The sequence below is a fragment of the Heloderma suspectum genome, chromosome 4 (genome assembly GCF_057233095.1).
Source record: "Heloderma suspectum isolate Gila_16-S chromosome 4, 16-S_ref, whole genome shotgun sequence".
NCBI classification, from domain to species: domain Eukaryota; kingdom Metazoa; phylum Chordata; class Lepidosauria; order Squamata; family Helodermatidae; genus Heloderma; species Heloderma suspectum.
The window spans coordinates 160,243,166-160,262,500 of NC_139461.1; the positions used below are offsets into that span (position 1 = coordinate 160,243,166).

The 19,335-nt window shown below is 45.6% G+C and overlaps 1 protein-coding gene across 1 annotated transcript in view; it reads left to right on the plus strand.

Moving 5' to 3' along the window:
- The window catches only part of PCDH1 (protocadherin 1), a 211,991-nt gene that overhangs the window by 117,095 nt on the left and 75,561 nt on the right, over positions 1 to 19,335 (plus strand). The window contains exon 7 of the mRNA XM_084851558.1: positions 15,910 to 16,129. Within this exon, the coding sequence (XP_084707684.1) occupies positions 15,910 to 16,129 (220 nt within the window). The remainder of the gene's footprint in view (positions 1 to 15,909; positions 16,130 to 19,335) is intronic.

The window sequence follows — 19,335 nt, forward strand, 5'->3', positions numbered from 1 at the left end:
AGCTGTTCAGGTATTCCAAAGTATGCAAATGTGCTCTTTAACTTCTCTGTAACACTCTGACATGCTATACTTTTTAAGTGTAGTATTTCTATATATCTTGAGAAATAGTCAACCGCTATCAAGTAATACTGTCCCCTAATATTCACATATATCAGCTGCTAACCTCTTCCAGGGCCTGTCTGGCAAAGATGTCGTGATAAAAGGTTCTTTGTGTTGTGTGGGTCTGTTTGATCTGCAAAATCCACAGGTTTATGTCTTTACTGGTGCTTGGCCACCACACCATCTGTTTGACTTGTTCATGACATTTTGTGAGTCCTTGGTGGCCCTCATGGGTGTCACCAATAATCAGGCCTTTCCTGGGATAAATTCAGCAAGAGGGTTGAATCATATAATCCTCATCAGAAGGTGTTGGCATCATAATGGTCTTTCCCATTAATTAATGTAACAAGAGGTTTGTGATCAGTTATTAACTTAAAAGAATTCAGTCCACACAAATATCTGTAGAAATTCTCACATGCCCATACACTTGCCAGACATTCCTTCTCAATCTGTGCATATCACCTCTGTATCTGTAAATGTACGAGAACAAAGTACGACTAATTTCCGCTCTTCTTTATGTAGTTGTAGCATTCCATAGTTACTGGCATCTGCACTTACCATTGTTGGCTGATCTGAATCATAAAATTTCAAGACAGGAGCAATTGAGATGATGTCTTTCACTCTTTGAAAAGCAGTCTCTTGCTCAGTCCCCTAAACGCAGGCAATATCTTTCTTCAGAGCTCATTCAAAGGCTTTAACACTGTAGACAAATTTCACATATAGGCCCATGCGGCATAGACAGGCTTATCCACTCAGTGCAGTGTCAGCTCCAAGTTTTGGGGGGTCCTTGGACAAGCAAGATACCTTCAGTGCCCCTGTGGGACCATCCCCTCACTGCTGTTTCCACTGCCCATTCACGCCTCTCAGTGATGGCAGGATGTGTGTATGGTCCCATGCAATGGAGAGAAGTGTGTGTTGGGGGGGGGGGTAATCAGGACCGTGACTGGAATCCCACTCCATACTTCCATGGATTGGTTGTAACTTTTGCACAGTGTTTGACATGCAATCTATAATTATAATAATAATAATAATCTATTAATTAATATTAATCTATTAATTTTATTAATTTAAAACTAATAAATTATTAATTTATTTATTAATGCCGCCGCTGCCAGGCCTTCCCTGTGGACTCCTCCCTGGCATTATTTTTAAGGGGATTTTTAATTAATTTTTTTTTACTTGTTTTGTTGTTGTTTCTGGAGGATTTTGTTGTGCTTTTAGGGGTGGGTAGCCTGCCTGATAGGCGGGAGCGAGGGGGCATGTGTCCACCTGATGGAGGCAGTGGGGGGAGTGTTGGGGGCCAGAACATACTGAGGCTGGGCGGCAGGCGCTGGCGGAGCGCTAGGGGCAGGCCATGCCAGATAAGGGGAACAAGGGAGAGATGTCTAGTATCTGTCCCCTGCTCCGGACCTGTCCAGAGCCAAAGGATGGCTGGGGGAGGCGTGACCCCATCTTCTGGCCTTCGTTTGCTGCTCTGCAATGCCAGGTCTGTTACTCAGAAAACCTCCCTCATCCATGACATGATCCTGGATGAGGGTGCAGACCTGGCATGTATTACGGAGACCTGGCTGGCCGAGGCTGCTGCTCCAACCCTTGCAGCCATGTGTCCAGCCGGATTTTCATATGCACAGCAGCCGAGGGCTGGGGATCGGGGAGGGGGAGTAGCTGTTATCTACCGAGAGTCCTTGGTCTTCACCAGAACCCCTCTCCGGGAGACCAAGGTTGCTGAGTGCATGTACTGGAGGTTGGGCCCGAAGGGCAGTCTGGGGATTCTGCTCGTGTACCGTCCACCCCGCTGCACGACTGACTCCCTGGCCAGGGTGCTTGAAGTGGTCTCTGTTGTGCGTGTACAGTCCCCTAACTTATTGGTGTTGGGGGACTTCAACGTACATTCGGAGGCCATCCTCACAGGAGCACCTCAGGACTTCATGGAGACCATGGCCTCCTGGGAGCTGCACCATATTCTAACTGGGCCCACCCATGTAGCCGGTCATGCACTAGACCTTGTGTTTGTTTCTGGAGAAGCGGGGAGTGATCTGGAAGTTGGGGGTATATCCACACTTGTCGTGGTCAGATCACTATCTGGTGACGTTGGACTTCTCGGTTCCACAACCCCTCCGCAGGGGTGGAGGACCCATTAAAATGGTCCGCCCCAGGCGTCTTATGGATCCAAATGGATTCCTGAACGCGCTTGGGGATTCTCTGGGGCATGCCAACGGCCACTCGGTCGAGACCCTGGTGGGTGGCTGGAATGCCACAATCACTGGGACATTAGATCAGGTGGCTCCGAAACGCCCTCTCCGAAACGCCCTCTCCCCCTGAACAGGGCTCGGACTGCACCATGGTTAATCATGGACCATGGACTGCACCATGGACTGCACCATGGGTAATCCGCGGTTATGAGCTCTGAAACAGGAGGTGAGACGGCTAGAGCGCCAGTGGCAGAAGTCTTGTTCCAAAGATGATCAGACACGGGCTAGAGCTGTATCTTCAGCCTATCACGTGGTGGTGAAGGCAGCAAAAAAGGAATATTATGCTGCCTCTATTAGGGATGTACGAAAGTCACATACCTGTTTGCGGATTATGTTGATGGGGGGGAGGCGTTCCGTCCCTCCCCCCAGAATTCTCGAAGGGGGGGGAGGCGCTCCACGCCTCCCCACCGGAATCCTGGCCGGCCGGCTCCACTCCGCAGGGATTCTGCAGAGCCGCCAGCCAGCTCCGCCAGTAGCCAGACATCCGGCCGCTGGCTACCAGGGACGCAAATGGAGGTGGCCGTAGCCGCCACCGTTTGCATCCCTGCAGTCAGCCGTGATAGGCTACATAAATGTTTCTGTAGCCTATCATGTCTAACTTTAAAAAAAAAACAATGCGCGTACGCAAATGGCGACGGCCACGGCCGCCGCCATTTCCGTTCCTTATTTTGGCACGTCTTAGTGTACGTCAAGATTTACATAGACTAAGACGGCGAAAATAAGGGGAACGCAAATAGTGTAGCAGACGCTACGCTATTTGTGTTCCCCTTATTTTCGCCGTCTTAGTCTATGTAAATCTTGACGTACACTAAGACGTGCCAAAATAAGGAATGCAAATGGCGGCGGCCGTAGCCGCCGCCATTTGCGTACACGCGGTTTTTTGTGTTTTTTTTAAGTCAGACGTGATAGGCTACGTAAACATTTACGTAGCCTATCATGGGTTGTTTTTTTTAAACCTAGCCGTGATAGGCTATGTAAACCTTTACGTAGCCTATCACGTCTTTTTTTTTTTAACTGGAAATGGTGGCGGCGGCGGCAGCAGCCGGTCGGAAGACCCGCCGAACCGACGCCGGAGCCGCCGCCGCCCGGAAGATCCGCCCCAGGTAAGTCTCGTCCCGGGGGAGGCAGGGGGGCAGGCCGTTCCGCCACCGATTTCGGGGGGCCGAATGCACTGGCATTCGGCCTCCCCAGGATCTGTGGCAGAATTCTCTGACATCCCTAGCCTCTATCGCGTCTGCAGAGTGCTGACCCGAGAGGCTGTTCCAAGTGGTCCGGAGCCTGGTCGGTCCTGTGGCTCCTGAACCACTGGAGCATTCTAAGGCCTCCTGTGAGGCCTTGGCCAGGCACTTTGCAAATAAAATTGATCAGATTAGGTGTGTTACTCTGCACGCTGTGGATACAGTTAGTGAGCAAGAGGCGGCCTGTGGCAAACCGGTTTTGTGGGATCCGTTCCAGCTTCTTCCTCCTGATGAAGTGGACAAGGTGCTTTCATCTGTAAGGCCGACCACCTGCTTACTTGATCCTTGCCCATCTTAGCTCATTATGGGCTGCCAAAAGAGACTGGGTGAGGGGATCAGGGCGGTGGTGAACGCCTCCCGTGAGGAGGGAGTGATGCCATCAGCCCTCAAGGAGGCAGTGATAAGACCACTCTTAAAGAAGCCTTCCTTGGATCCTCAAGTTCTGAACAACTTTCGCCCAGTCTCAAATCTGCCATTTGGGGGCAAGGTGATTGAGCGGGTGGTGGTGATGCAGTTGAAGGCACACTTGGAAGAAACTGATTATCTAGACCCATTTCAGTCGGGCTTCAGGCTTGGGCATGGGACAGAAACGGCCTTGGTCGCCTTGGTAGATGATATGAGGAGGGCTCTGGATAGGGGTGAATGCTCCTTCCTTGTTCTCCTCGACCTCTCAGTGGCTTTTGATACCGTTGACCACGGTATCCTCCTGGACCGCCTGGAGGGGTTGGGCATTGGAGACACCATATTGAGGTGGTTCCGGTCCTTCCTCTCTGGCAGGTACCAGAGGGTAGCACTGGGAGAGGAGGTTTCGGACCCGTGGCCACTCACTTATGGGGTGCCACAGGGTTCCATCCTCTCCCCGATGCTATTTAATATCTATGTGAAGCCGCTGGGGGCTATCATCAGGAGGTTTGGGGTGCGGTGTCATCAATATGCGGATGACACGCAGCTCTACCTCACGTTCAAATCTTCACCAAGGTTGGCCGTAGAATCCCTGTCCAAATATCTGGAGACGGTGAGTGGCTGGATGGGGAGGAATAAGCTGAAGCTGAACCCTGACAAGACTGAGGTAGTTTTGGTGGGAGACAAGAGGAGGCTGGGGGATGTTGACCTGGTGTTGAATGGGGTACGGCTACCCTTGAAAGACCAGGTCCGCAGCCTGGGGGTCATTTTGGACTCCCAGCTGTCCATGGAGGCTCAGGTGTCAGCTGTGAGCCGGACAGCGCTGTATCAACTCCATCTGATACAGCGGCTGCGCCCCTTCCTTCTTGACCATCTGCTCCCATCGGTAGTACATGCCCTGGTCTCCTCTCGTTCAGACTGCTGTAATGAGCTCTACGTGGGGTTACCCTTGAAGATGGTTCGGAAGCTGCAGCTGGTACAGAACGCGGCGGCTCGCCTGATTAAAGGCAGCTGCCGGCGAGATCACATTACTCCAGTGCTGAAGGAGTTGCACTGGTTACCAGTTGTTTTCTGGGCCAAATTCAAGGTGTTGGTTTTGACCTTTAAAACCCTATATGGTTCCGGCCCAGCCTATCTTAGGGAGCGCCTCCAGCAGCACCAGACAGGCCGCTTAACAAAACCAGCCTCAGATGGCCTTCTCTCTGTCCCATCAGCCAGGACAGCTAGACTGGTGGGGACGAGGGAGTGGGCCTTTTCTGTGGTGGCCCCCACTCTGTGGAACTCCCTCTCTAGGGAACTCCACCATGCCCCCTCTTTAATGAGCTTCCGTCGTGCATTAAAAACGTGGTTGTTCAGGCAGGCATTTGGGGTGGGTTAGGGTATTTTAGAAAATATTTTTATTGTAGAATTTTATTGTTTTAAACTGTTTTATTGTACGCTGTACATCGCCCAGAGTGGCTGGGTGACCAGCCAGATGGGCGATTAATAAATTTAATAATAAATAAAATTATTATTATTATTATTATTATTATTATTATTATTATTATTATTATGGCAGGAAACATAATTTATGTCTGTTGAAACTTGACTACCAATTCAGGCTCCAAACAGGTATTGGGAATGTAACAAGTTTGCTGAGAGGGTTATATACAGCTCCCTGGCAGGACTTTAAACACACAGGCCTGCAGTAGGGTATCTCCTACTCCAAGGCAGGAGAAGGATGAAGGAGACTGGGGGCTAGGTTGTACTTAATGTTTAGGGTTTTTGTAGCAATTCAGTTACTTAAGGAGACGCTATACAATTCATTCACAGTACCTGAATATGACAAATCTCTGCAAACAGAAAAAGGGATATCAAAGAGAAAGCATTGGCAATGTTTCTCCTCACAGTTGCATCATAGTCCTTCTATTCTTTTGACATGAGACATTTCCAGTCTCTGGAGTGCATAGTGTTTCTACTTTATCAATAGCTATTAAATATATTGGAGATGTTGGTTGATTAGGCTGAGGATATATTAATTTTTTATCTGGTTCATGTCCTTTGTGAGAGTTGGAATGAGTGCTCACTATTGTTTTGTTCAAGGACACTGGTTTTCCTTCCATTTTCTACTAGAGATGGACCACCATCACCACTGTCTGTGGGTCTCAGGTGTTTGTAATTGCATCTGAACATTTGTCTGTTCTCTGTCTGTACCATGTATATGCTGGGTTTCCACTTACTGTCAGGGCTTTGCATCATCACTTTGGAACCTCTTTCAAGGGGTTTCAGTGGTTTTGCATTTCTGTCATAATAGGGCTTTTGTCCTTCATTTCCTTCTGTCCGGTTCTACTTCATCTTCTACTGAATGGCTTTATTTTATTTTATTTTGCTGTAGAAAAGTTTCTATTGCTGTATTATTGACTTGAGTCTTATACCACTGTATTTGGTCAGGCATGAGCCCTGATTCCTTTTTCCACTAATTGGTCTGAACAAGTTCAGCTGAGTATTGCCAGGAACTTTCTGCCCCCTCTGAAAATTTGGGCAGATTGTTCCCAGCTAGCTCATGATTGTTCAATCTGAGCAATCTTTTGTCCCAGCCTACCCTACTGACATTTAGGGTACCCGCCCCCCTCTCTTCACACCTTTGGTACAGTCCAATAATTTAGTAACCCAGAATATGGGTCATACCTCTCATCAACCCATATTTGAATTTGTTTAGTTATGTTCACATATCTTTCAGTTAGATCATTGCTTGTGGTAGTAGAGGCTGGTGGCCATTTGAGTAAAGCCCCAGACTGAGAAAAAGCAACCTCTTTGAATCGGCTGTTTTTCAAATTAGTTGAAAATGCCTCACCCCCATCCCAGGTTCTGTGACACTGCTGCATTTCTCTGGACCTTTTCTCCCACTCTCAGTCTTGTGCAAACTTTTTGAATTCTGCTGCTGAGTACTGAGGCCTGTTGTCTAAGATTAACTCATTGCAAATGCTGTGCCTTGGTGTGATTTATTAGAGTGCTTGGAAGCATGTTTTATAGTTGTCACCTCAAAAGTAGTAATTCTAGTAATCAGGGATTCTCAAAGTGGATCCTGCTTGCGACTACACTCAATTCTGGGTTTGGTACAGATTCTGCAACAGGGGTTCCCCAAACCTTTTGGTTGGTGGGCACGTTTGGAAAGTTGCATGTGACATGGGCATTCTCACAAAATGGCAGTCAGGGGTGGGGCTTGACCATTCACAAAATGGCTGCCAAGGTAGGTGTGACCAGTAACACAGCCATTTCCCAGAAGAAAAATGGTGAGACCAAGGGCTCCTTCACACCGGGCTTTTATCCTGCAATTGAGATTGCTCTTTCACAGAAGTTTGCGGGCTCTTTACATGACGCAGTGACCCTGCCGTGACTCTCCTGCACTAAATGCCCTTTGTTCCATTTTTAAACAGATCGCAGATAATGAGCTATCAAATTACCCCATTGTGTTCTGCTTCAGTTTCCTCCATGAAAAGAGTTAAAGCAGCAAGAGGCATGAGATCAATGACAGATAATGGAAGACTCAGATGGGGGGCGGGGAGGGTGAAAGGGGAAGGGGAGAAGGAAGCACATGTAAAGGGAGTCAGTTGTGATCCTGCATTTAAAATGGAAGCAGAAAGCCCCATTTTAAATGCAGAATTTTAGGCTGGTGTAGAAATGCCCTAAAAGAAAAGTAGCCTGCCCAAGAACCTTAGGTGGAGTGGAGTCTGAAACCAAAACAAAACCAGTCTTTTGAACCCACAATTTTCTACTTCAACACCCATGTCACAGAAGGCAAACTGATAAGGCTCAGAGACAAGTAACTTGGCCAAGAAACTGAGTACAAAGTAGAGGTGGCGTATGAGCCTCAAATGCAGATCATATATTTGCTCCCACAAAGCACAATAAAATACCTGTTTGATAGAAGGCAAATATGTGATGCTCAGAGAAATACAAACACAGTCAAAATACACCCACAACCACAGGGAAGACACACACACAAAATGTCAAAACCAACCAACCAGCTAACACACGCACACAGGCAAAAGACCCTCTCTACCCCTAGCCCCCTACTACCCACAGCTTCCCTTTTTTTTTTTCTGGGTATCTAGGCATGCTTCAAAATTAAGTTCTGATCTGCAGCCACTCACCATTTTCATTTTCTAAGAATGCCTTTGGCATCCTCTATTTCTTGGAAATAAGGCTGGCGCAGGAGGCCAGGACCTTGCTTTTCAGCACGATGACAGCCTCCCAGTTAATTAAAAAAAAATAGGAGGGACAGAGATCCTGGGGGGTGCCAAGAGAGGTATTCATGGGAACATTGGTGCCCACAGGCACTATGTTGAAGACCCAGTGCTACAGTTTCAGACTACGTCTTCAGTCTAAGCATTCAATTTTAGGCCAACACTACATTTCCCTTGCCCACCATTTGCAGAGTAGCATTCCAAAATGCTGTTTATGAATTCTCTTCAGCACCCCTAGGTGCATCTCGTTTGGTATCACTGTCCTCTGTCATTTGAACACCACACTATTTTCTATAGAGAGATCCACTCTCTTGTTCCAAAAGAACTTGATTCCTTCAGGAGCTTGTTATTCTTGTATGGGCTGTTGTATCCTTATGGTTCTTCATAGGAGAGCTGATGCAGTATCACTATCTTCTTTGTTATTTCCACTAGCATGCTTGAGGATGCAGGTAGATGTTGCCAGGACCATTGCTCTTCCAGGTCATCCTCCTCTTTTGTATCTTGTCCCACTATGAAATCATGAGATAGGTGATCTTCAAACAGGATCTCTTCTCCAGGTTTGTATTTGACCCATAGCTTGTATTTTTGCAGTTTCAGAATCTTAATCTGGTGGCACTGAGGTGAACAGTCTTTTCAGTATGCTCTGTAGTGCTTTGTGGTCTGTGTTCACTGTTAGCAGATAGCCATGGTGAAGTTTCTGACAACCTGCCACAATGGCAAACAGTTCTCACCCTATCTGAGCATAGTTTTGCTGAGTTGGCATCAGTGCTTTCCAAGCTATGCAATAGAGCTAGTCCCCACTGCTGCTTAGGAGACATTTATGTGCACTATTTATTCACTATTGTCATCGTAATATTTTAGTTTTGTTTCCAAGCTGATTGCATCCTTCTTTCTTTCTTTCTTTCTTTCTTTCTTTCTTTTGGAAGGTCTTGTCCAGGTTTCTGTTCCAGTGCTATTCTTCGAGAATTTCCCTCTAGTCTCCTAGAGGTGCTGTGACATCTACAAACTGTTGTATGAATCTTGAACAGGGTTTCACAGATTTGGGCTGTCTTCATAGGCAAGTCAAAATCCATGCTTGCCATGTCCCTGCCCCTCCCTTTAACAAAAACATATGTACTTGGAAGTAAGCCCCACTGTGTTAAACAGTAAAAGTAAGCGTACATAGGGTTACCAAGATTGGACACATGGTTCCTGACCTCACCCTTTTTGCCTCTGTGTGAGGACAGGGGTAATCTCCTGCTTCCATTCTCCAGCCCCAGGTTTGGGCCTTGGAAGCCCTATGCAACTATGGGGATGATCCTCACCCCAGCCCCACAACTCCAAACATGTGGCTGAAAAGAAGAGCTGGGGCTTGTTTTTGTCACTACACTGGGCAGCCAAAGCTCGGAGGTGGCCGGCTATCCAATGCGGGGCAGGTGGAGCACGGAGGGGATCTTCTCTGTGCTCTGGCTGCCCTGCATTTGCCAATTTCAGCTGTCTAGCCAGAAGGCTCGGAGAGGGGAGGAGAGGCCAGATGGCACATAGGAAGCGTTGTTCCAGCGCTTCCGCTGTCCCCTCCCCTCCCCCAGGAATGCCCCCTTTCCCCTGCTCCGCGCTGCTCTTGCAAGCAGAGAGCTGGGGATGAACCGTGCTACCTACGAGGTGGTGGGGGACGGGTGGGGAGGCAATTTTCTGCAAACCGACCTCAGAGCACTGGCTCCCAGCTTGGTTCCCAGAAAACGAAAAATCCTGTGGCCCTCTAGACGCTGTCTAGCAGCCATAGGATTGCACCCTTAATGTCCTTCCGACCTCACACACCCCATATATACTGTATATATTCCTGAAACTCTTGATAGCAGGTCACGCATCTGATGAAGTAGGCTACTGTCCATGAAAGCTTATGGTGGAATAAATCTGTCAGTCTTTAAGGTGCCACAAGACTCTTTGTTGCTTTTGCTGCAATTGACTAACACGGCTAACCCCCTGGAATTTGTTAAACAAATGGTCAATGTGTGATCTATGCATGTTTACTCAGAAGTAAACCCAACTGAGTTCAAGTGGTGCTTACTCCCAGGTAAGGATGTATAGGATTGCAGTTTTAGAATCAAAGTACATAGCTGATAACAGTTGGAAGTCAGGTAGTACTTTATTATTGGAGTACAGCAGATTTCTTCCACCCAGCCAGCCGCCTTCTGAATAGAGACTTTTACTTGATTTTTTAAAAATGTGTTAGCTTATGGAAGTATTGACAAACATTGACAATTCTGGTAAATAAAGTTTGTATCTTGCCAAAATTTGAATTTTCTCACTAGGCATTAAGAGCAAAGTGGTATCAGCTTGTGGTTGCATGATTGGGTCAGACAATTGTCATGCAGGCTGTTGAAGGAGGAATCAACATTCCAAGGCATTAAATGAAGGTAGCTACATGCAAAACATCCAGATACATCATACATTCCAGTTAAAAATAAATAAAACAGTGTAGCTTTTCCAAATCTCTTGGGCAAAGAGTTTCAGTGATCCAGTTTGTAAAAAAAAACCTGTATCTGAGAATTCTAGTCTATGAAAACTCATGCTATAGGGGAAAAAACCCTTCAAAATGAGCATTTGGGGGACAGATACTGTGGGATGGTGGTGGATTGGTGACAGCGTCATCTGTCACAAATTACCCCAGTGTGCTCTACCACTTAATTAAATCAGCTGTGTAGATTGGCCCCTAGAGTCATTGCCTATGTGACCAAACCCACTGCTTGGGCAATTACAAAGAAAAAGATACAGCTTTTCCATTCCCACCATTGAAAGACACTGCCCAGGTAGAAGCTGTTCATGCTTCTGGACGAGAAGGAGAGTTACTAGGAGATTAAACTATAAAAAGAATCTGTAGTACTCTATGTTTAATTCTGTATGGGAGAGATGTCCCTTTTACAGTCTCCCATTTGACTTTTAAGTGTGTAAATGAGGTTTTGAGCAGAAAAATCTTGAGTCTTCTGGTGACATTGAGGGCATACATATCACAGCAGATGATGGCAGAGTTCCTTTTCCATTGTATCTTCCCACTCAGGCTTGGATTTCATCTGGCTACTTTGAACGTGTGCCAATATCACACTTATAATAGCCCTGTTCAGGCATTCAAGAGAAAGCGTGGGGGCTTAAACTGTGTACTAGGATGGGGCTGTGCATGCTGCCCTGACCCTTTCATCTCTGGGTGTACCCCCCCCAGTTCACACCTTGCCATGTTGAATTGGCAAGGTCTAAAAGGGAGCTCCACTCACGTTCACTTGAACATGAGTGACATTTTCTGCATGATCGCAGACCCCTCCTTATCAGGGTTCCTGATCATGAACAGTTCTATTCATGTTCAAGCAAATGCAAGTAGAACTCTCTTTCACTCCAAGGTGTAAAGTGAGGAGGGTGGGGCTGGCATACCTGGAGATACAGGAGCAGCATACCCTGCCCCTTCCCAGTAAACACTTTAAGCCGCCATGCATTCTCTTGAATGCCTAAATAGGACGATTAGTATGGGACTTTCTAGGAATGCAGCTGTAGGCATGGACTGGGCATAAAGATCAATCTTCATGCTTTCAGCTACCCAAAAACACCATTGTTTCCTTCTTTAAATCACAAAATCACATTCATACATTTAGTCTCAACAAAGGCTTTAAAAGAGCATGAAATCCATAAACTTCTCTCTCAAGACTATCTGCTTCTCTATTGTCTGTGGGAATCAATTTCTTAGGGCGCAATCCTATAGGGATAGTCAGCCACCTCCAAACTCAGAGGTGGCTGACTGTCCAATGCAGGGCTGGTGGAGTACAGAAGGGATCCTCTCCTTCGCGCTCCGGCCACCCTGCATTTGTTGCTAGACAGAGGGACTTTGGAGTTTGGGGGAGTAGAGGCTGCACAGTGCATAGGAAGCATCTTAACGACACTTCCGCAGCCTCCTCCCCTCCCTGCCCCTCGGGAATGCCCCCTTTTTGCCCCCTCCGTGCTGCGTTTCTGAGTGAAGAGATGGGGAAGAACCGTACCATTCATGAGGTGGTGGGGGAGTGAGAGGGGAGCACAGTTTCTGGGAACTGAGCTTGGAGCCCTGGATCCGAGCTCAGTTTCCAGAAATCGAAAAATCCTACGGCCGTCTAGACTCTGTCTAGCGACCACAGGATTGCTCTCCCCATGACCTGAATAATTCTTGCTGTGCTACAGCATAATCATAAATCTGCTCTGTGCATTCCTGCATCCTTTTGGAAAACAAAAGCAAACAACCACCTTATTCTGTAACTTTGTTAATATGGAAGTGGTAAACACTTGTACTAATTTTGTCAGGATTTGAGTAGTTTAATCTTCCTCCTCTCATGTTTTCAGTTCCCTACGGGCAGCTCCTTCTAACTGACCTATCAAAATGTCTAGTTTCTGTTTTTCTGGCAATCATATTAAAAAAGCAATGCTTAATGGAGTACATATTCATTTCTGATGGTCTGGCTGAAAATATGGGCATCTAAGGAGCCAGAGTGTAATATGGCATCTCCAGAAGGAGCTGCTCTCATATTCCTTTGTTTGACTCATCTTACTCAATTTAGCTGTTTTTGTTTGAAGACTTCTTAAAACCTGAGGAAGGTTTCAGGTAGAAATTTTACTTCATGAACATGGAAAAGGCAGTCAAGGAATTTGTAAATAATTATTGAAATATTAAACAATAAACAGATGTTATCTTAGTAATCAATAATGTTAGGGATGTCCATGAGCATTTGATCAGGGGCACTCACAAAGGCTTGCAAGTGGAATCAGGGTGAATATAGCCCTGCTCAATGGACTGTTCTTACACCAATCCTGAAAGCCATTTTTGCCTTCCCCTGCTCCAAGGCACCCCAGAAACATACCTTGGGGCAGGGGCAGGCAGATGCAGCAGAGGTGACTTTAGGTGGTGCTAGTTGCCACTGGCGTGTCTTTTCCCAACAGGGACTGGACTGGGACTACAGATCTCAGCATTCTTGGCAGGAAAATATCACCTTTTCATTTCCTCAGTGGGAACTGTGAGCAGAATGCCATTTTCTTGCCAGGAACTGGGCTGGAATTATTCTAGCCCCTGGCATGAAAGACAATTTGCCAGGGCCCAAGAGTGCCCAGAGCCACTCCTGCTGCTTTCCTCCTGCCCCAGGGTAAGTTTCAGGGTCTTGGGGACAGGGGAAGGTGGCAACAACAGGCAATTTGTGAGCCCTTAAGCATTCCTAAAAAGTGATATTTTGGGCATCTTCTTTAGGTAAATAGGCTCAGCCCCAGTAGGTACTCTGCTGAAAACAGTCCTCGGCAGTCCGTAGTATGAATTCAGGCTAGGATGGGGGTGGTGTCCCTTTAGCTAGAGTCAAGGACAAGTTGTGGGCTTGATGGTAGGAGAAACAGGGAGAGGAGACTGTGATGATGAAACTGCTCTTATGCCCTCTTTTGCTTCTGTTGCTCAGAGTAATGAACTTTTGGAGTAGGAAGTGGTTTTAGCTGGAGTATTCTGATGCAAGTCAGGAAAATGGGTGAACCAGATTCCCTTGTTTGGTGTTCTTTGTCTTCTGTCAATTTACTGTGTCATATTAGAACAACTCCCAATCTTTAATATTTCTTATTTTTGTGGATAAGATTGAGCCACGAACATAGTGGGGCAGGCTTTTCAACAGGTCACCATTCCTAATTGAAATATTCCGTGAGAAAATGGTGATGACAGTAGTCAACAAAGAGCTGTTGTGAGAAATAAGTAGATTATAAGGAAACAATGTGCATGTTTAAAGTGCCCGTCTAATTCTTTGTTTACTGGTTACTCAAACAATTTCACTCAGCAGGGGTCCACAAATTTTGGCTGGCCTTGGTGGACATCCATTATTTTTGGCTGCCCATTCCCCAGACCCTCCCTCCCCATTCTCTGGCATTTGCACAGTTGGGGGGTCGCCCTTGCACAATGCCAGGACATGCTCAGACAACATGCTGCCTTCCAGCCTAGTTCAAGAAAGGCAAGGATCATTCACTCACCTAGCACTGTATGAGAAGTTGACAGAACTGCTGAGAATTTCTCTTCTCACTTCTGAGCATATCCCAGGCTGATGTGAGGTGAGAATCTGACTCCTCCCTCCGCCTCAAGTCCTCTGCATATGTCAAAGGACTGTGGGAGGAGTGGGATCTTTCCCTGTTGTCTCTGAGTTTGAGGAAGGGAGGGGTCTCTCACTTCATCCTCCTCTATAAGTGCAGTTTACCAGGCAGAGATTTTTCCTCACTGATGGTGAGCTTGCAAGCTCATGTGTGGAGGCCTGCCCCTCAAATTTCAAGGGTGCTGTCGCCTCCTTCACACATGGATATCTAAAAGTACAACACTTGCACTTCGTTCCTCAGGAAAATTGTATGATAGTAAATCCCAGTGGTTTTGTTGGGACTTTCTTCAAACCATATCTTCTTACATGTTTTAAAACTGTAGTGTGTACATAACAAACAGGTCTTTGAAAACATTATATAGTGATATCCATCAGAGAACTGGAATTGACTGCAGCTGTTGAGTATACACTCAGTAGGAAGCGCAGGTTTGTTGCTTTGTAATGTTTGAAATACCCATGGATGAGAAGGAAACAGGAAGAATACATGCCTCACTATTTTTTTCCTCCAAAGTATTTTGGAATACCATTTTGTCCAAAGTATCATCTGTGCCACCGATGAGATGCACCTGTTGATAACATTTGTAAGCAAAAACAACAAAGGCTGCATTCAGACTATCAATATCTCAGCTTAATAAGCCTCTGGGCAGGCAGCCACTTCATTCCTTCCTTCACATGAGCCAAAATCAAACCAGGAAGTGATTCATTAACTGAAATGGGAAACTATGATTACCAGTTAAAGAAGACACAAGGATATTAAATCATGCTTTGAAGCTGGTTTAATATCTTGGATTGTTCTGAAGCTGGTAACCATAGTTTCCCAGTTCAGTCAAAATGAGAAACTGTGGTTAATGAAATACTTACTAGTTTGTTTATGGCTCATGCCAAGGGATGAGTGGAAGCAGCTGTGTGCACACCCAAAGGCTCATTCATATCTTGGCTTATTAAACCAAGATATTGATAATCAGACCTGGGCCAAAGATTCTTGTAGCATCTTAAATTTGTTATAACATGAATTTTCATGAACTAGTGTCTACTTCATCAGGTGCACCTGTGACTGTGGCACCAGTAGTCCTGAGCAGAGATGAGAGAGACTTCAAATCGGAGAAATACTCTGCACATCTTTCCCAAGTTCAGATTAAGGGGAGGAGGGTATGGAACAATCAACTTCTGCTATAGCATCCTCCCCACCCCTATTTCTTGATGGTCCTCCTGCTTCAGGAAATGTGGGAGGAGACAGATCCACATTCTAGGAGCTTCCCTGGAGGAGGAAGCAGGTGTGTACTCCTGGATCCTGGGAAGGCAGGAACCTTGAGTCTCTGCCTCATGCCTGTCCCTGATGAAATCATTGTTGAGTACATTAATAATTATACCATCAAGATATTAACAAGTCTTAGCTAATAGTGGTTATTACTATTGATATGTAATGAATAAGGTCCAGCCCATCCTACAATCTAAGTAGGTTCTCTTAATGGAGAAGTATTTGTCAGGTTTTGTTGATAGAGCGTTCCTCCTTGCCATTCACTGCTATAGCTTTCTTACAGGATCCCTATAGAATATGTTTTCATGATGGTTTTGTTTGTTTGTTGCACAGTTACCTCATCGCCGAGTGACGTTCTCTGCAGCCAATCAAGCTCAAGATCTGCAGGACCCCTCCCAACACAGTTACTATGACAGTGGCCTTGAGGAGTCAGAAACACCAAGCAGCAAATCTTCATCAGGGCCCCGCATTGGACCCCTGGCTCTGCCTGAGGATCACTATGAACGCACCACACCTGATGGGAGCATTGGAGAGATGGAGCACCCTGAGAATGGTGAGACTTGCGCCCAATTGCGAAGCCTCTTCAGAAGGCACTTCCATGTTGGTGCGTCTGCGCACCACTTGCCAAAGAGCACATGTTGCTGTTACCACAGCAAGAAATGGGATTGGGAAACAATCATTAGCCATTGTGGAAAAATACTTTAGTAGTAACCATGCTGGAAATATTTGGGACAGAGTGCCCTCCAAAGAGTGGATAAGCAGCAGATAAGGAGAAAAAAGGAAAGGGACAAGACACACAGAGAGAGGGCTTTGAGTTTGCAGCAGAATATTCAGTATGTGAGTGGATTTATTCCCTTCTGTTTCATGGGTTTGCTGTGCTCTACATTCTCCTTCATCTGCCTTCCCACTTTACTTGGAGAATTTCTAAAATTAATTTCAGTTTTGGTTCATGCATGGATTTCCACAGTTTTCAGTTTACATCTTTTTTTTCTTATAGATTACTGATGCGTACCAGAGAGCATATGCACATCACATTAAGATTCCGTTTTGTGGTGTGATTTAATCAATGCCCATAGGTGCTGGTGTGCATCCTAACCTATAAAAAGAAAGTATATGCAGTCTGAAATCTTCAGCAAACTGTATATTCAGTGATCTGAATAAAGTTCAGAAAGCAAAGTGGAAGGCCAGTGGATTGCTAATGAATTAACACTGCTCTAGAAACAAGATTGGGTAACTGGAACCACAAAATCTAGGCAGAAATTTGAACTGTGAGAATTTGTAAGCATCCCTAATATGCAGTTGGTAGTTTGATTGCAGGTGAACCTTAAGGCAGTATTCCCAAAGTGGAGCATCTGACCCATAAGTATACATGGGGGACTGGCAGTTGCCTGGGGGAGTGGCAGTTGTCTGGCTTTCTTGAAATACCACATATCACAAACCTGGATGACAACATAAAGACAGAAACAGCATAGAGTTAGTGGGCTTTAATAAATCTTCACTGAGAAGATGAAGACAGTGGATGACAGGTTTCCAGGTACTGTTTCAAAAAAGGGAAAGCATCACAGAAGACCTGGGCCTCTGGAGCAGTGTCTTGGCTAAGCAGATGTGAGAATCCATTGTTCCAACATTCGCCAGAATATGTCTTTTGTATCCTGTGTTGAATACCAAGAGCATCTCTGGTCTAGCATATGTAAAGCAGGTAAGTGTTGAAGCATCATTAAACACAATGGCTCTGAAATCAACAGTAGCTGGAGTAGAAAACCAGAGGAGATAGGAGGCTAATAAATGGAGAGGAGAATGCAACTATGGGCAAGGGGAATAGGAAGCTAATAAATAGGCCTCCTCTGTGTGGGACATAATCTGGGACAAGTTGTTAGAAGGGATGACCTTCCTCTGCCCTCACTACTACCCCAGTCCAAGGTCATTGGCAGGGATTGAGTAAATAAACACCAAGTGATTTCCCTGCCCCCTCATTTTGACCCCCTGTCTGGACTGGGCTCTTCTTTTCTCAGCTCCCCATCTCTTCAGCCCTTCTTTCTCTCAGTCACCTATCCTTCTCTCATGTTTGTTTCTCAGCTCCCTGACTACTGAGCCCTCTTCTTCTGTCTCCCTTGTCAAAGTTTCTCCACCTTCTGCAACTTCTCATGCACATTCCTAGCCCCCATTATCACTGCCTTTATAGGCCCAATACTTTCATCCCTTCTCTTTTCCAGCCAGCAGCATATGGCCCCATCTGTTCCTAGATGCTATGTAAGGCTTTCCAGACTGATCTTTTGCTTAGTTTATAGAAGGAATTTGAACATTTTGTTCTTACATGTTTCTCTTGAGCCCTTAGAATGTTGTAGGCATTCCATGACATCACAGCAGCCCAGCCAATTACAAGGTCTTGCAAACAGATACTTCTATTATAGAGAACTGCCTTTTGTTCTGCAATACTAATGAGTTGGATATTATGGCTGAGATCCAAAGAGCTACTTTGGCCCAATGGAATTCTGTCTTTTTCATTTGAACAGCAGACTGCTCTCCCTCAAATTGCTTCTGATATACCCTTGAGTTTCAAAAGAGGTTTCCCCTGTGGCATGGGTGAGGGGGCTACTAGTTGAGAAAAACAAGTCCCGAACTCCCTTATTGATTGATTGATTTACAATATTTATATACTGCTCTACATCACAGATTTTGGAGCAGTGAACAACAAGATAAAATAATGAAACACCATATTAAAACATTTTAAAAGAAACAGATTCTAAACTTAGTAACCTGTGGCTGGTCATGGTTAGAGAGAGTTAGTCACATGCTTTCTGAGATCCAGGCATATGTACTCAAATGGGTCAGGTTTTGGTATTGTTCACTAGACAGTAAGTCCCATTAAATGAAATTCAGCATTTATTTTTAAAAACTCTGAATTGCCTCTTCCCTCAATAGGTGCTCAGTGCAATTTAAAATAAAACTATAAACATAATAAAATAATCTCAATCAAAATTCAAATAATCTGGTAAATTTGTAACAATACAGTAGGGGAACTTTCTAAAATCAAAGTACAGCCATATCAATAAAAGCTCAATGGAACAGTATAATTTTTTTTACCAGCTGTCTAAAGGCCAATAACAAGGGAGCCAACGTAACCTCTCTGGGAAGGGAGTTCCATAACAGGGTGCTTCTATACAGAAGGCCCTATCTCAAATTCTCACCTACCTCACTTTTTCAGCAGGTAGGAACGTAACAGGGCCTCAGATGAAGAATGTAGGGTCGAGACCAGGATGAAGAATGTAAGGTCCAGACCAAGGGTGTTGCTTGGTACGAAAAAGACCTGGGGCTAGAGCCCGGAGACAAATTGTTGCATACAATTTGCATACACTAATTATATGTATATATGCACATTTAGAGCTAAAAGATTTTTAATTTTACAAAGGCAAGCCAACTTCCTGTCCAAATCACTCCAAATTCTTGCAATGAACCCCAAAACACCCCCCCAGATCACCCCAAAGAGTTCCTGTTCAAATCAATTCAATTCCCCTTCAGTTATTCCCATATCATCTCATATTTATCTGAAATATTCCGAAACACCCCCTCCAAATAAAGCAAATAGGGAGTCCCATCACCACCACCATTCCCAACCAACCCCAATTTAAGTGCGGATATAACCTCTGCTCATGTGTGTCCTATGGGACTTAATTAGAATAAAACCTGCAAATGGGGCTGTGTACCGCTGTGGCCCAAAGAGGATCGGGGTGATTTGGGCCAAAGCGGTCCAGTTCCGGA